The 18,673-nt window shown below is 42.5% G+C and overlaps 1 protein-coding gene across 2 annotated transcripts in view; it reads right to left on the bottom strand.

The window, feature by feature from the left end:
• Positions 1 to 136: 136 nt before the first annotated feature.
• The window catches only part of CFAP418 (cilia and flagella associated protein 418), a 20,356-nt gene continuing 1,819 nt past the window's right edge, over positions 137 to 18,673 (bottom strand). The window contains exons 2-7 of one of the 2 annotated variants that reach the window (XM_073330524.1): positions 16,032 to 16,131; positions 10,892 to 10,962; positions 9,794 to 9,859; positions 5,740 to 5,835; positions 1,444 to 1,621; positions 137 to 288 (exon numbers count right to left, since the gene is read on the bottom strand). In XM_073330524.1, coding sequence (XP_073186625.1) covers positions 1,462 to 1,621; positions 5,740 to 5,835; positions 9,794 to 9,859; positions 10,892 to 10,962; positions 16,032 to 16,131 — 493 coding nt within the window. In that variant the 3' untranslated portion in view covers positions 137 to 288; positions 1,444 to 1,461. Of the gene's footprint in view, positions 1,622 to 5,739; positions 5,836 to 9,793; positions 9,860 to 10,891; positions 10,963 to 16,031; positions 16,132 to 18,673 lie in introns of both variants that reach the window. The other variant, XM_073330523.1, reaches the window with a different exon arrangement.

Genomic DNA, 18,673 nt, shown 5'->3' with positions numbered 1-18,673 from the left:
CTTTGAGTTGCTTCATTCATCTGCTTACTGCAGATTGCTCCTCATATTTCTCCCGATGTAATTAAAGTATGACAGGTGTTTAAAAACCAGTTACCACTTTGTATACATGAAATTGCATACATCAAATAACTCTGAATGAATCCTTAGAATACTATTTTATTGAATAGTAAAAATATTTTCAGTACAGTGTTTTCATTCCATTTTCTTTTACATCACTGTATGAAATGATCCCATCCCCTTTGCCGAAATTGAACTATAGTCCATTTTTCAATATGATAATTTCCAGTGCTGAAAAAAAAACAAGCCATACATAATACTTGTGCATATTTCATATATGCAGGTAGTGAAGAAAACAAGGGCTTATAAGCTGCTATGACATTAATATTAAATCAAATCATCTCACCAACTAACATGATACTGGGAGCTGTTTTAAGGGGGAATTCAATGGGCAAGTCACACTTTTGGGGTGTGTAGTATTTCTGAAATGAAGCTTTTAACTGAAAAACCCAAAGACAAGGACAGTCGGGATATATCTTGTTGCACTCTTAAATGTGAGCATCTTTGTTAACTGTTGCAGAGCTACAATTTCCCCAACTTATCTTGTAAAATTGAATTGAATATTGTTAAATAATTCAGGGCCATACTGTCCCCTCCCTGCAGTGCAACCAAAGGAGCGAGGAGAGATCAGGCAAAGAAACTAAGTGGTAAACCTCAGTGTCTCCATGGAACGTCTTATTCTGGACAAAGGGCTTTGAGGAAAACAAAGAGTAGTGAGTACTAAGGAGTTTGGATGGGAGTCTCCAAAATCTGCATTCTTGGGGATTTGTGGGTAAAGGAAAGTGAAGCCCTGTGAGGTGACAGCTGGTCTTGTCCTCGTTCTTTTGGCTCTGTACGACTACTCACTACCTGGGCTGCAAACCTTGCCATCTCTGCATAAGGCTACAGGCAGAGTGAGAGAAAGAGCATTAGTTCTCATGCGGATAGCCAGTCAGCTCTGAAAGAGTGCCACAGGGCATGGCTGCTCCCCATGTCCATGGAGTCAAAGATCTTGTACAAGACTTCTGCTGGCTCAAGGGGCCGTACCTAGGGGCTCTTGCTCTTCCCTTTTTCTGTGCCCCATTTGGTTTCACTGGCTTCTTCTCCCTCCAATGGCATGAGGGGAGGAGCGTATCAAGCCCACTTATCATTAACACTTCTAATGTCACCTGTAGCTGGCACTCTAGGGAATAGAAGGCCTCCAAGCTGGCTGTTTCCTCTATGAACTCCCTTAATTCATGAGACTGTTACAGTGAGAGGAAAAATGTTCAGTTCTGAATTCAGTGTCACTATCTAGTTCTAGATAAAACATTCAGGTTCCTTTCTGTTCAGAAAATAGAGTGGGAAATGCATGGTAAAAGGAAGTCAGTTTGACTTGAAAGTCTGTTTTCACACAGGAACGCATACCAAATATGTGAGAAGACTTCATTCTACATGTTTACCACAGACCCAACGAAGCTGCCAGTCTGTTCGGAGGTCAGTTAGTTCACCAATGGATCTCCAACTGCACTGACAAGCATAAGCCCGTGATCCCTTCTTCTTTATCATCTTTGCTCTTAATTTACTGAGTTCAGGCATGTTATTCCTGTCAACCAAATAAGTTCACTTTAGTATCATGTAAGTTCGTTTTTTCTATAAAATAAGCACTTAGCACCATGGGGCCAAATTCTGACATTGGATGTGCATACACTGGGACTGACTTTAGCGGGAGTTGTGTTTGAAGCTGAGAAAAGATCTTAGCCCATGGCATTCTGCTGAAACCAATTCTGCTGAAACCACTCTAACAGACTAGCTTTATAAAGACACCTTATTATATCTGTTTGTTTGTGTGTTTGTTTTAAAGCAAATTTTTAGCATCCTAGGTGCATTACACTTTAATGTGATCGCTGGACAGCTCTTGCTTCTATAGCAGTCTACATGTATGCAGGAAACTGCCAGTGAGAACAGCAGTGTTACTCCTCTCTAGCTACTCTACGGGCTCCTGGTCCTGTTGCCTACATCTACTTATTTTCTTCCAACCCACAAGCTCTCAAGACTGTTTTTCCTTCTCCTCACCGCCTTCTTCCACTATCATGATATCTGAAGTGAGAAATCACATACAATTTAAGAACATGTGTAGTGGTTGTGGTCCTTTATCTACTGGAGCCAGAGCAGTTGCTGAGAATCCTCTTCCTTACCTGAAGGAGGACCAGAAGCACACAGCCACCTCAGTAAATGCAGCACTGCTGCCCTCAGAACCAGTTCCCTGTCGGTTAATGGACTGTTGCATTTCCAGGTGCTGTCATTGTAGGAGCTTTGACTACAGTAACTATAAAGTCCCCATGCAATGCTGAATGAGGTTATTTAACAGGCCAGTCTCCTTTTTATATGCAATTTTTAAATCACTTTCATGGCAAGTACTGAGGTTATAGTGCAATAGCATCTCTGGTTTAATTATGAGTTATAGGCTAAATCAGCCATGGGCTGCTCTGAAATGTATACAGGTCACTAACTTTTTTGTTACAAGAGCAACACAATGTTCTAGCAAATAAAAATTCAAGAAGGCAAACTATTGGGTCAAAATCCTCCTGTTATATTGTTTTTACTTACATCAGTTGGAAGAAAAGGAACATTTTGTACTGTGATAATGTCGATCCCTTCCGTGGGTGGTTTATGCTGACTGAGGTCTGTGGTGGGGAGGGAGCAAGGGTGAGGTGAGGGGGAAGGGAGACAGTCACTCTCTGCAGAATTGGTTCCCTCCCTCCCCCCACGAAAAAAAATCTGCAAGAAACACTAATGATGTATAATTCTGACTGGGACAGAGCATCTTGCTTTCTCTTCCTCCTCTGCAGTATACAACCCCCAGGGAGACAGGAGCCACAGGGAGAGTCCAGTGCAATAACAGCCATTCCTGCACTCAGGCCAGATGCTAGGTCATGAAACAAGCTTTGGGCCTTGATTCAGAAAAACACTTAAACATATGCTAGACACTGAGTGTGCACTTAAGTCTCACTAACTTTAGTGGGATTTTAACATGTGCTGAAGTGCTGTCTTGAATATAATGCTTTCCTAAGTAAAGGTCTCAGTGTACTGTCACTATTGTTTGCAGGTGTATTGAAACCTGAAGTTTTTGTAGGTTTAGTCCTCTGCTGGTTCTGCAGAGGAGAGAATTCCATCCTCTAAAGTATCAGTCAGAAAGAAATACCAAGTAGACTAATGTAGTATCAGCTCTCCTACTTGGGAATAACCTACAGAGGGGTCAATCTGGTCTAGAGAGTGAATCTGAAGTGTGTTGTAAGTATTCATTTAGTTTAGATTCATACAGTATCAGCTATCCTAAGTATCTTAAACTGGTTCACTTGTATCATAAATGAATCCATATACACAGTGACATTCTGCTGTCAGAAAATAGCATATGCAAGTTAATCACTACGGGGGTCTGTGGTGAAACAGGTCAGGGTAGAAGGCAAAAGGGATCACATTTCATAATACAAACAGATAGACAATAGGGAGAACATGCACCAAATCACAGGTTACTTCTACGCTAGCATCCAGCAGTACAAATGAAGAAGCCAAAGGACCGGTATAAAAGTCAGTTATTTCAAAAAGCAAATGTAAACTTAATGTGTTAACCATGACTGACATTTAGCCTGCTCTTTCCATTAATCCTTCATCTGCTGCCCTTATAGATGGTCATACACTGATGAGCACAGTAAAAATGTTTCAATAGAAATCTGAGAACTAAACACAGTGGGGTAGATGCTTATTTACTAACTTGCTTGTCCATCCTTTAAATCTCATTTTTACACTATTTATTTAGGAAGGATTAACAGGTTTACAAATGCATGCCATGTAAATATGAGAAACAAAACAAAATCTCACTATTGTAATGATTGTTTAAAGAGACATTGCATACGAATATTGTCATCAGATCTCTCTGTTTAAGAGTTATATTACAGAGTAAGCATTATTACAAGATCTATGACATGTTGTTTAACAGACCAGGCATGTCTAATATTAATATTCAAAAAATTGGACAGGTATGCTGGTTGTGTTTGCAAGTGAATGTAATCAAATATCTGAGACCTGGTCTACACTACATAGTTAGGTTGATGTGAGGCAGCTTACGCCAACCTAATTATGTCAGTGTACACACTACAGCCTTGTCCCTACAGTGTACACACTATAGCCAGGTAGCTAGAGCCTGGCTGCCCCCAGCTCCCAGCCAGACTGTTGCCCAGAGGCCCCCTGATCAGGGAGCCAAGAAGCCCAGGCAGCTTCTTGCCCCCTGCCATGGGGGGGCTGAGAAGCCCAGGAGGCTGTCCCCTGCTCCCAGCCAGGAGCAGGGAGCCAAGAAGCCTGGTAATGGGGTGGGGGAGCTGGTTCCCAGTAGGGAATTGAGAGCCCTGGCTTGTGAGGATGCACACCACCAACAGAAGGAGGGTAGTGTGGACATCAGCCTCTGCAGTAATTACTGTGGTGGTTGCAAGTCAACCTGACATATGTCAATTTAAGTCTGTAGTGTAGACGTGCCCTAAGTATATTTGTCCTCTGTCTATTCTGCTTGGTATGTAACTGGTTCATTCTCACCTTTAATCCCCTAATTTGCTTTGTTAAATCCATGTTAGCCTAAATTGCTGAACATCATGTTGAGGATTACACATTTTAATCAAATTAGAAATAGTTGATGACAATGCCTTTCACTTGATTAAATTCTTTATTTTATTCATTCAAAATCTCAGGAACAGAATAACTTGTACATTAAATAATATACATTCTGCCTTTTAGTTCATGAAACTCTCTAGTTACCAAAGAATCATATAAAAAACTTATCAATGCAGAGTATTTTTAATAATTTGCATTAATAAAAAAACCAAGGATCTCTCTATCGATTCTTAGGATCAGAGAGAACACAAAGGACGTCCTAACATAACAAGAAAGAGACTATTAATTACAAGATGACTTACTAATGTGTTATTATTATAAGGTGTTAGTGTTCTTTACAAGCTACAATACACAAACAATGTGAACATCCAATTAACCTGATCAATATATTTCAAGAGAACAAAGTTTTGATCAAAACAGATTTTATCAAAATAAATGGAATGCACTGTATTTAAATTCCATGTATAAATCAGGAATAAACCTCTTATTTGTAATTACAATCCAACCTAGTAAGGTCTTCAGGAAAGGTTTTAGAGAAATAACAAGTCAAAGTGGCTAAAGGACAAATTCAGGGACTTCAAATCCCCATTGGGATGGGGGAGAGGGAGAAATACCACAATTTAAAAAAAAAAAAATTTTTTTTAAAGTGATTGGTCCAAGGTTTTTTTCCCATGGAAAACCTTGCATTCAGTCAAGCTTCTACATTTTTAAAACAAAGGCTTTTAAAGTGCTTGAGTCTCACTGAACAGCTTATATATATAGCATGAGCATGGTACTTAACAGTGGAGAGAAAAAAACCTGACAGAAGCAATAAGTCTGTCACCCAAAACATGGTGGCAAATATACATAAGGAAAGTCATATTTTTACTTTATTCATGAATGAGACATACTGCAATAGAACACAAGAGGCCAAATTCATCACTAGTGAAAGTAACACTGATTTACATGGAATATCACCTGATTATGCCAGCAATAAATATGGTTCTTTATCTATTAAAATGTATATTTTTGATAAGCATAGTATCCCAAATACTAACTTCAAGTCTACCTGAGGCATACCTGAAAAAGAGATAATCACATGACTTATCCCACTGGTAGTCATTGTAATGAGACACATGGAAGTCACAGGCAGTACAACGTAGCTGATCACATGTTCTGTTCAAAGTAAAATAATCAAATATCAGTGATTTATTACAAAGATATATTAAGATTTCAAAATCAAGTGCTCAAAAGTTACAAAATTCCAGAACTAAGGTGCCCTCTCACGCACAGGCATTCTACATGCTTTAATTACATGAGCCCATACATACTTTCCACTGCCTCATTCAGTGCGTAAGCTGGATGGTGCGCTGGGAACTAACTAGGTTAATATAGATTATGGAGGCTGTTGTCTCAACTCCTGCCTCATTTGGAGGGTGAAGGTGGAAGGTGTGTAGTGAATGAGGCAGAGGATTGTAGGTAGAGAAGGGATCATCTCATGGCTAAGGAAGCGAAATGCTTCCCTGGATTCTATGCCCGCCTTTGCCAGAGTTTTCCTCTGTGATGCTGAGTATATCCCTTAAACCAGTGTTTCCCAAACTTGGGACGCTGCTTGTTCAGGGAAAGCCGCTGGCAGGCCGGGCTGGTTTGTTTACCTGCCGCGTCTGCAGGTTTGGCCTATTGCGGCTCCCACTAGCCGCGGTTCGCCGCTGCAGGCCAATGGGAGCTATGGGAAGCGGTGCGGGCCGAGGGACATACCAGCTGCCGCTTCCTGCGGCCCTCATTGGCCTGGAGTGGCAAACTGCGGCCAGTGGGAGCCGCGATCGGCTGAACCTGCAGACACGGCAGGTAAACAAACCGGCCGGGCCCGCCAGGGGCTTTCCCTGAACAAGCGGCGTCCCAAGTTTGGGAAACACTGCCTTAAACCAAAAATTTCACAGGCGGCTATTGTGTGTTCCTCATTTTCTGGGTGCCTAATCTGCAGAAGTGCTGAGCACTCAGAGCTACAACTGATGTCAATGGGAGCTGTGCTTTAAACATACGAAGTGCTATGCAATTCTAATTTCTCTGAAAAATCAGACCCTAGGTGTCTCAAGTTGGGCACTTAAAATTGGTAGACACTTCTGATAATGTTGGTTTTAATCTCTCTGTGCCTCAGTTCCTCATCTGTAAAGACGAGAATACCACCACCTCCCCTCACAAGGATGTTGTAAAGGATGATGTTTGTGAAGCATTCAGATACAACGGCGATAAGTGTTTAAAAAAGTCTGTAAAGGAATTAATAAATCTGTATTCAGTGCAGATTTGGATGGTATACAGTAAATAAGGTATGGGACCATACTCTGTATGGGAATAGAAATATATAAATGCTTGACTTTACAACCATAACGTTCTCTTAACATAGTTTTTTGCATGTAATTTACTGGGTTTTTTAAAGCATACTGAACAAATTCCATCCATACTGACCTCCACAGTTGGACTCTTTAGACACACAGCACAGCACACTCTCACTTGAGCTAACAGAATAACTAACTGGTGATACTAATAGTTTTAGGTGGCTATCTGCAAGACAGCCACAAGAGGATGAGACACAATAGTTTGTCAGCAGGCTTCACAAATGTTTGCTAACAATAGAGGTCTGTAGGCAATCCAGACTCCTGGGTTCTGCTCCAGGTTCTGGAGGAGAGTGATCTCTAGCTGTTACAGACTCTTTGATCCCAGTCCCCAACCATGTCTTCCTCTCCCGGGGTGCTATTTCTATCTCCATCTGCCCCGTTCCCCTCCTTGAAGCAGGGTCCCAATTTCTTATCCCCGGCTATTCCCTCTGCTTCTCATTCCTCAGCACTCGAAACAGGCTGATTCCTCTTCCACACTGCCTAGGCATCAGCAGGGGAGCAATAAGAGCACAAGAGAGAGTCTCCCTGATCTCAGCTGTGATGCCTGGCAAGCTTGGGTGGATGTTTACAGGGGCAGCAAAGGTATCTCTCTGACCCCACTGGGACCATTCCCCACCCCCAAAAACATTTAGAGACCCTGCTCTGAATTATGGAGGCATTAGAGCTCAACAAAATGGTGAACCTGTTTTTCCAAATACTAAAAAAAGTTCTCAGAAATGGCTAAACTATTTTTTCTAAACTTTAAAAAAAAAAAAAAAAAAATTCAACCGGAGGCAGACATTCAGCATGGAAAACTTCAGCCTAAACAGTTAGCTTCACAATCAAAAACAGGGTCTTATAATGGAAAGTTTTAGGCAACCCTAACTTAAGGCAGTGCTGTCATTTTTTACTATAATATTTACAAGAGAAAAAGTAATAATTTTAGCTTTTTGAAGAGAAATCCATATATTAAAAGGTCATACGCCAGTGGTTTTCTATTTGGTCTTCAGTTTTATTTCCCTTCACTCCCCACTTAGATGTACTCACCAGTAACCTAAGCCCTTATAAGATTCCTATGTTTAGTCATGGATCTATGTCCTTACAGTTGGATTTTTCATCTGCAAGTTCTAAGGCTTTCTCAATATACTTTTTATACAATATACTGTTTCCACTACCAGCTTGATCCTGCAAACCCTCACTTGTATGAGAAGGTCTACTGGCCTCAGAAGGATGGCCTGTACGTGTAACTTCCAGTGGGACAACTCCTGTGCTTAAAGGTCCACATGTGTTTAAGTACCTTACCACGTTGGGGCTTTTAGGACTATTCATGTAAGAACTGCAGGATCAGGACCATAATATAAAGGAGTTTGTTAACATATTGCTCTACTTTAAACAACAAAAAACACATTAAGAAACTGATTTTGCGTTTGCCAACCAATCTGAAGATAGCCTTTTCAGTTTTAAAACCCTTGGGGAAAATTGGATAGTAATACTTCAGTTTAAGTGTATTAGGTAAATTATTTAGTAGTAGAGAATGCTGGTATTTTAAAAGCTTATTTTTTCACAATGAATTTTAGGCTAGATCAACAGTTCTCAAACTGTGGATTGTGACCCCAAAGTGGGTTGTGACCCCTTTTTAATGGGGTCACCTGGGCTGGTGTTAGACTTGCTGTGGTCTGGGACCAAAGTCGAAGACTGAGTCCCACCGCCCTCGGTGGCAGGGCTCAGGTTACAGCCCCGCCAGGGCTGAAGACCTTGCAGTTCAGCTTTGGCCCCCCTGCCCAGGGCAGTGGGGCTCGGTCAGGCTCAGGCTTCAGTCCCCGGCTCCTGGGGTCTTGTAGTAATTTTAGTTGTCAGAAGGGGATTGCGATGCAATGAAGTTTGAGAACCCTTGGGCTAGATTGTCAGTTTTTCCTGATGAAAAATACGGAAGACTACATTTAGGCTACTAGACTGTAGAGCTATGCTAGTGCAGTGCAGTAGGATAATATGCAGCACAGGGCTCAAAAGCAGCTGAACTGCTACAGATACACTGTTAAAGGTCACACTGGAAAAGGCCACTGAGGAAGACTGCTTCCCCTGCACAGTAAGGCGCAATACTCCACAATTCCTCTCTCTAAGCAAGTTTGAGTGGCTGCATGGCTTGTGTAACCACAACTAAGTAGTTCCATTAAACAAAACTGCCTTTTGAGGTAAGGGGTGTAAAGATCACATACACAGCTGAAGCTGGTGGGCACGAAAGTGGCTTTACAGGGAAAGATTCGGTCTCCCACATAAAATCCCTGTGCAAATCCTTAGCATAGGAGTCAAGATCTGGCCCATAATTCTGGTTCTGAAGACACTGTTTGTTATAAGCACTTTAAAAACATGATTTAGAAGAAAATTCCCTTTGGGCTGAAATTTCTTGTGACTTGCTGTAAGTTGATGGGTTATTTAATTTTTTTACATGTTACCTGCAAAGAAAAAATGTTGCCTTGCATGCTTTTTCCTTCCTTAAAATGTCTAAAGATGGTCTGAAACTTGAACTGATTTTTTTTTTAATTAAAAATCCAAGTCTGGCCTCAGCTGGATAACTATGACTGCGGAACTAATGAAATGGTGATACCATAAGAGCTGGGGACACCCTACTTTTATAAAAAGGGCCATAGAATCTTTAGTGTCAATATTGAGCAGATAAGCTCTCAAGAGGTCTCTAAAACACACTCATGAAATAAACCACATGTAATAGAGCAGTATCTTTCAGATTTCAGATTTCCTACCTCTGCGAAATATTTGTTCCTATACCACGTGGTGTAGAGCTTCCGCCAAGATACACTGGACAACAGCTACATGAATTCAACAGAGAAATGTAAAATTAGTTAAAGTCATTTGGGAAAAGTAGCATAATAATAACCTAAGTTGATTTGACCTAGTCTGTCATGCTCCAGTGAGCACATGTACCTTTTCAGCAAGTCCATTATTTTCATTAGAATTGTAAAGCACAGTAATTATAAAGTAAGTGTTACTTTATTGGACTTATGCTGAACATCCAGGAGCACATAAGAATTAAAAGTTTTTCAATGTGTACATAAGCAAGAGTCACAGAAACACTCTACTATGGGCAACGTGTTCACCAAATAGTACAGGGACTTAAAATAAACACAGAAAAGTAAAACAGAACATTAATTTTGAACTGTTAATGCTTTTTCATGTGGCAGAAGATTATTTACAACTGCAGTAATCTTTAGTACTTTAATTTAGCATTATAGACAACATTCCTTATACTGATAGACTCAAGGAGCTCAATCTGTTTATCTTAACAAAGAGAAGCCTAAGGGGAGATTTGATCACAGGCTAAAAGTACCTACATGGGGAACACATATTTGATAATGAGCTCTTCAATCTAGCAGACAAAAGTATAACAAACTCCAATGGCTGGAAGCTGAAGCTAGACAAATTCAGAATGGAAATAAGGTGTAAGTTTTTAATGGTAATTAACCATTGGAACAATTTACCAAGGGTTGTGATGGTTTCTCCATTAGGGGCAATTTTTAAATCAAGACTGGATTTTTTTAAACATTCAAAAAGGAATTATGCTGGGGGAGGTTCTATGGCCTGTGTTATACAGGTGGTCAGATCAGATGATCACAATGGTCTCTTCTGGCCTTGGAATCTATGAATCTATTAAATGAATGAAAAACTTCCTTTGCTCTTTGGAGTCACAAAACGCTGAATTATTTGTCCTTTCTCCTACGAAAGCTCCCCTAAATACTTAGTTCCTTTGTAATTCAGTGTCATCATAGTTTAAATAGTAGACATTACTAGACTGATTATAGAATTTACACACTTGTGTATTCAGGTCAGCACGCTTCACTTACCTTTTACCATGAGCCTGAATGGAAGCACTATTTCTTTCAGATGTGGGACTTTCAGATTTATATGTCAGTTTCTATTTCAAAACAGAGAGAGAACCAGGCAGCATTACAGCAACATACACAGCCATTCAGTTTTGCTTAAGAAGCAAGGGCCAGAAATCTCTCTGATGGAAATCGGAATGAAGGTAGAAAAACTGCAAGTTGCTCGTCACGGTGATTTGGCTCTTTTCAAAAGGCATCACAATTTTAGCAGATCCACCCATGGGTAGATAGGGAACCAGGCTCATAACACATCTAAACTCACCCAATTTCCTCCCCAAATGCAGATTCCCCGACTCTGCAGAGGGCTCTGTGAGAACCCCATGCAAAGGAGGCAGCAGATTCTGCCCCTCTCCATACAAATATATTTGGGTGTTGGGGGGCAGGTGGGAATAATGATCTGGCCCAGGATAGTAATCAAATAACTTAAACTCCAAATGTACATCTTTCAAATCTATCCAACTGGAATTGTGGGTGCTCAGCACTTTTTTTTAAAAAAAAAACACACATTCTAGGTGTCTCATGTGTGGCACTGAAAATTAGTAGACACACTTAAAAATTGAAGCCTAAGTGACTTGCCCAAAGTCATACAGTAAATGCATAGCTAGGAATTTAACTCTGATTCCCAGTTCTGTATGCTAACCACCAGACAATGCTTCCATGAAACACTAACACACCAGACTGCAACTTCAGTTAATAAAATGGTAGAAGGATGTAGACTGAAGAAGAGAAAGCTTCTATTTAGACAAATATCTTGGTAATGACAGAAAAAGAAATTGGAAAGTACAAGACCATTTAATTGAAAGTTTTGAAGTTTTCCCTAATAGCAGCTCATCTAGAGTTTATCCACTTGAGTTATAGGATATTCTGATATTGGGCTTATAACCCAGGGACTTCTTGGTGCCAAATGGCAGAAGGCACAGGGGGTGCATAGGGTTTACAGGGATCCCCTGGGTTGGATATAAGCATAACAGTTTACCAAAGGGTGACATGTGAGGTCTCTACAAAGAGCCAGTAGCCCACTGGTCACTGTCATCATTGCAAAAAGTATGTGCGGATAATATTTAAGGAGTTCATAGAATCATAGAATATCAGGGTTGGAAGGGACCTCAGAAGGTCATCTAGTCCAACCCCCTGCTCAAAAGCAGGACCAATCCCCAATTAAATCATCCCAGCCAGGGCTTTGTCAAGCCTGACCTTAAAAACTTCTAAGGAAGGAGATTCCACCACCTCCCTAGGCAACGCATTCCAGTGTTTCACCACCCTCGTAGTGAAAAAGTTTTTCCTAATATCCAACCTAAACCTCCCCCACTGCAACTTGAGACCATTACTCCTTGTCCTGTCCTCTTCTACCACTGAGAATAGTCTAGAACCATCCTCTCTGGAACCACCTCTCAGGTAGTTGAAAGCAGCTATCAAATCCCCCCTCATTCTTCTCTTCCGCAGACTAAACAATCCCAGTTCCCTCAGCCTCTCCTCATAAGTCATGTGTTCCAGACCCCTAATAATTTTTGTTGCCCTTCGCTGGATTCTTTCCAATTTATCCACATCCTTCTTGTAGTGTGGGGCCCAAAACTGGACACAGTACTCCAGATGAGGCCTCACCAATGTTGAATAGAGGGGGACGATCACGTCCCTCGATCTGCTCGCTATGCCCCTACTTATACATCCCAAAATGCCATTGGCCTTCTTGGCTACAAGGGCACACTGCTGACTCATATCCAGCTTCTCGTCCACTGTCACCCATAGGTCCTTTTCCGCAGAACTGCTGCCTAGCCATTCGGTCCCTAGTCTGTAGCTGTGCATTGGGTTCTTCCGTCCTAAGTGCAGGACCCTGCACTTATCCTTACTGAACCTTATCAGATTTCTTTTGGCCCAATCCTCCAATTTGTCTAGGTCCCTCTGTATCCTATCCCTGCCTTCCAGCATATCTACCACTCCTCCCAGTTTAGTATCATCCGCAAATTTGCTGAGAGTGCAATCCACACCATCCTCCAGATTATTTATGAAGATATTGAACAAAACCGGCCCCAGGACCGACCCCTGGGGCACTCCACTTGACACCGGCTGCCAACTAGACATGGAGCCATTGATCACTACCTGTTGAGCCCGACAATCTAGCCAACTTTCTACCCACCTTATGAAGTGCATTCATCCAGCCCGTACTTCTTTAACTTGCTGACAAGAATACTGTGGGAGACCGTGTCAAAAGCTTTGCTAAAGTCAAGAAACAATACATCCACTGCTTTCCCTTTATCCACAGAGCCAGTTATCTTGTCATAGAAGGCAATTAGATTAGTCAGGCATGACCTTCCCTTGGTGAATCCATGCTGACTGTTCCTGATCACTTTCCTCTCCTCTAAGTGGTTCAGGATTGATTCTTTGAGGACCTGCTCCATGATTTTTCCGGGGACTGAAGTGAGGCTGACTGGCCTGTAGTTCCCAGGATCCTCCTCCTTCCCTTTTTTAAAGATTGGCACTACATTAGCCTTTTTCCAGTCATCCGGGACTTCCCCCATTCGCCACGAGTTTTCAAAGATAATGGCCAATGGCTCTGCAATCACAGCCGCCAGTTCCTTTAGCACTCTCGGATGCAACTCGTCCGGCGCCATGGACTTGTGCACGTCCAGCTTTTCTAAATAGTCCCTAACCACCTCTTTCTCCACAGAGGGCTGGCCATCTATTCCCCATGTTGTGATGCCCAGCGCAGCAGTCTGGGAGCTGACCTTGTTAGTGAAGACAGAGGCAAAAAAAGCATTGAGTACATTAGCTTTTTCCACATCCTCTGTCACTAGGTTGCCTCCCTCATTCATTAAGGGGCCCACACTTTCCTTGGCTTTCTTCTTGTTGCCAACATACCTGAAGAAACCTTTCTTGTTACTCTTAACATCTCTCGCTAGCTGCAGCTCCAGGTGCTATTTGGGCCTTCTGATTTCATTCCTACATGCCCGAGCAATATTTTTATACTCTTCCCTGGTCATATGTCCAATCTTCCACTTCTTGTAAGCTTCTTTTTTATGTTTAAGATCCGCTAGGATTTCACCATTAAGCCAAGCTGGTCGCCTGCCATATTTACTATTCTTTCAACACATCGGGATGGTTTGTCCCTGTAACCTCAACAGGGATTCCTTGAAATACAGCCAGCTCTCCTGGACTCCTTTCCCCTTCATGTTAGCTGCCGAGGGGATCCTACCCATCTGTTCCCTGAGGGAGTCGAAGTCTGGTTTCCTGAAGTCCAGGGTCCGTATCCTGCTGCTTACCTTTCTTCCCTGTGTCAGTTATGAGTTATGTATCTATTCTAAAATTCATGTCGTTAAGATCTTGGAGTTAAGGACGGTCACCAGGAGGTGAAACACCTCAAAAATTTTCCTTTCAGACAGGAGGCAGCAGATATCTATCACCCTTGGCTAGTCATTTGTGCATGGTATGGCTCACAATGTAGGCCTATTTGCATACTGAGCCACAGGCAAAAAAAGAGATTTTGAAATCTACAAGAGAGGAAATTCACAGGACGAAACAATGAGCAGGGGTGCCCTGTCTATGAATAAAGACAAAGGATGGGACTGATATATCTGTGGGGTGAGGGCATGAGGACAGCATGCTTATCTCATGAAAGGAGTATCACAGCTAAGCTGGCTAAAAAGAGCTGCAAGGATTTTGGGTGAGTCAAACTATACAAGACATGAGAGTACCTTGGTAAATAAGTCTAGGCTCAAGAATGCATTATAACTTTATTTTATATGTAAACATTTGTTTCCAGTACTACTTCTTCCTATTACTTGAATCTGTGCTTTGTTAAATAAACTTATGTTTGCAGTGAAATCAAGTATATCGAAAGGCTGTGTATTGAGTGGAGAGGTGATACGAGATAGAACTGGTAAGCTGATGAGTACTGTTTCTTTGGAAGCAGCGAATCTGTGAATACTGCCAATACCAGTGGACCAGGCGCTGAACACTCCAGGAAGACGCCTGGAGAGCTCGAAGGTTGGACTGTATCTATCACCAACCTGTAGAGTAACAGTGGGGCCTGTAAGGCCTAGAGGGGAGTGCTTGTGTTGCCTCTGGCTGGAGGAGTTGGGGATTACCATGGCAGGCATAGCTATGGCAGGTGATAGCGAGGTGCCTCACAACCCTGGGTATCCCTAGGCAATGTGTCAGGGCTCCCTCAATCTCTCCTGCTAAAGAAAGAAAGAAAGAGACAGAGAGAGAATGACTGTGTAGCCTGGTGGTTAGGGCACTCACCTGCGAGGTGGGAGACTAAGGTCCAGTTCCCCAGCTCCACTGACTCTTTTACTACTTATTCATAATGGAACCGCTTCAACTGGAAAGACTGGGGGAGCCCCACACCAGAATATCCCATAACTCAGTAGTTAGAGCATTTTTCTGGCAGGTTGGAGATGCCGGTTAAAATCCTTCCTCCCCCTTTAGCAAAGAGGGGAATTGAACCTGGATCTCCCACATCCCTGGCAAGTGCTCTATAATTTTTAGCACAGAGGTTAAACACCATCACTTTCTCCTCTTCCCGCCATTTTCTGTGGAACCTAAGTTACTTGACTCCAGGAGGTGGGTTCCTGATCATGGACTGTTAGCAGAGATAGGTGCCTATCTCTGTCAAAGTGGTAGGGTTTAGGACACACACCTCTCCTTAGAATTTCCCATGGGCTAGCATTTCCAGCTCCCTGACTAGCACGTTGGCTTCTGTGATCACATTCCAAGGCGCTTCTATCTCCACAGTCATTGTATAGGGAACCCAGGTACCTAACTCAGGCTTTGTGAATTGCAGTGTTGATTCTGTGTCTTTCTAGATGCCTAAAAGTTAGGCACCACGATGCTGAGCATTGCAATGCCTAAATCCCTTTCTGGATCTTGGCTTTAGCTTCCATAATTTCTTGTCCATGCTGTACCACTTATTGAGGAAGAGAGTCTGGTTCTCAGGCTCTCTGAACCTCCACACAGTTCACATATCCTGAGCTCCCAAGTTCACTACACCCACCTACTCTCTCACAATTAAAAAACAAACAAACACACACACCCCTGAAACTCCCTTTTCTGAAAACTTTCTAACTGAACCCCTTCATGCAGCATTTTTCAGAACTCTACTTACCACAGTTTTTTTGGAAAAGCTGCTTTCATCAATGATATCTTTAATTATGTCATCTATATTCTCTTCATCAACGACAGCCTTTGTTGGTATTTTAGCTGATCTGAGAAATGTAGAGGAAAATCCATCATTGTGTAAAATGAGCAAGTAAAGTAGTTTCAAGCGTTTCAACCATACCTACCTAGTTTCAAGAAACATTTAAAAAACATTCAGCTATTTTCCCTCTAACATATCTTTACTATCTAAGGCACGAAATATTAGTGGCATAAGAGTACAGGAAAATTAGAGATCAGCCTGAACATTTGCACATACTACTAAATTGTCAATGCAATTTAGAGTACAGAAATCTGCTTATGATTCCTGACTCTTTTCAGACAGATCAAATTACAAGTAATTTCTGAAGCACAATTTTAATTCGTGTTTCAAAACTTTGATACACAACACTGCATGATTTTACAGACTTGTTTATGGTATAATAGATAGCTACATATGGAACCATTCATGACATCTTTGGTATTCACTGAATGTCCTTGCTTATATATACTTGAGACAATCCCTTAACATTCAATGCTAAATTCATACCTTGTGTAAACCAGTTCAACTTGCTGTTGAAGACATGGATCTGTGACTGTTTAAATTATGTCTGAATTTGGCTTTAAATTAACACAAATTAAAAAATACAACTACAAAACTTTAATCCTGCATCATACACAAGTGCTAAATAATGGCTTTAAAACCTAATTATTGTAATCGCCTGACAAAACCTACAATATGAAAGACCCTCAAGAGTATAAATTGAGATGGAAAAAGCATAGAATAGTTCAGAGTAGTTATGGTACTGTATTTCAGGAAATACAGAATACAGTAATAAGAATCTAACATTAAACCCACTAAAATCTGCTTAGATTTGTGAATATTTCTATTTAAGGGCTTAAATGATCAATTACAATATTACAGTTTAGCAATTACAGAAAAATAAGGGTCAAATGATCAATTAGGAAAATTTTTACATCTCTTATCTCCACCATGGTTGCCTCTAGGTTGGCATTTAACACCAGTGGTTGTTTATTTTACTAATCAAAATTAGGTGACTGATTTTTGTACAGTTTATAGGCTAGTTAATTTTTAAGCATGGTATCTTCATAGAATCATAGAATATCAAGGTTGGAAGGGACCTCAGGAAGTCATCTAATCCCAACCCCAAAGCAGGACCAATCCCCAATTTTTGGCCCAGATCCCTAAATGGCCCCCTCAAGGATTGAACTCACAACCCTGGGTTTAGCAGGCCAATGCTCAGACCACTGAACTATCCCTCCAACTTGCTAGTCCACTATTAATAATCAATAATCAAATAACATTTGTTTACCACAATGCACTGGCATTGAATGACACCCTTAGCCTTTGGTTCAACTGCAACTTCCAAATAAGATACCACTATCTTTACTAGTGGTTAGCATTACACTCCAACTTCTGTGTTAAGACAGGTTTCAGAGTAGCAGCCATGTTAGTCTGTATCTGCAAAAAGAAAAGGAGTACTTGTGGCACCTCAGAGACTAACAAATTTATTTGAGCATAAGCTTTCATGAGCTACATGCATCCGATGAAGTGAGCTGTAGTTCACGAAAGCTTATGCTCAAATAAATTTGTTAGTCTCTAAGGTGCCACAAGTCCTCCTTTTCATATGAGTTAAGGGAGGGCACCAGAGTACGTGCAAAATCATTGGAGTATTTTTAGTCCTGGTACTTTTACAGACAAATTGAAGCTTGTCTTGGCCTCTTCTGGCCCTGGGAAAGGGGGTTGGGTTGGGGAAGAGGGATGGGGTGCAGGGGAGGGATGGGCTCTGGGCTGGGGGTGTGGCCTGGGGGGGACAGAAATGAGGGGTTCAGGGTGCAGGAGACACCTCTGGGCTGGGGCAGGAGGCTGTGCTGTGTGCAGGGTGAGGGCTCCGGCTGGGGATGCCGGCTCTGAGGTGGGGCCGGGGATAAGGGGTTTGGGGTGCAGGAGGCGGCTCCAGATTGTGTCAGGGGGTTGGAGTGAGGGAGAGGATGTGAGCTTCCGGGAGGGAGTTTGGGGTGCGGGAAGGGGACTCCAGGCTGGGGCAGAGGGTTGGGGTACAGGATGGGGTGCGGGGTCCCGGCAGTGCTTACCGCAGCTCCCAGGAAGTGGCCGCCAGGTCCCTGCGGCCCCTAGGTGCATGGATGGCCAAGGAGGCTCTAGACGCTGCCCACGGGCCCACAGGTGACACCCCGGCAGCTCCCATTGGTTGTGGTTCCCGGCTAATGGGAGCTGCGGAGCCGGTTCTTGGGGGCGGGGGCTGCGTGCGGAGCTTCCCTGGCTGCCCATGCACCTAGGGGCTGCAGGGACCTGGCAGCCACTTCCAGGAGCTGCAGGTAGCCTGCCTTAGCCCTGGGCTCCCACTGTGCTGTTGACCGGACTTTAACGCCCGTCGGCAGTGCTGACTGGAGCTGCCTGGTCCCTTTTCGACCGGGCATTCCGGTAGAAAACCGGACACCTGGCAACCCTACCCAGGAGGAACAGAGGTGAGGTTGGTGGGGAATGGGGGGAATGAAAGAGACAGATATGGGGGCTAGGCAGATGGGGTTGAAGTGATGGGGTGAGTGTGAGGGGGGCTGGGAGACAGGCCA

The sequence above is a fragment of the Lepidochelys kempii genome, chromosome 2, assembly GCF_965140265.1.
Source record: "Lepidochelys kempii isolate rLepKem1 chromosome 2, rLepKem1.hap2, whole genome shotgun sequence".
Lineage (NCBI taxonomy): Eukaryota > Metazoa > Chordata > Testudines > Cheloniidae > Lepidochelys > Lepidochelys kempii.
This window is presented reverse-complemented; position numbering and strand designations above follow the sequence as displayed.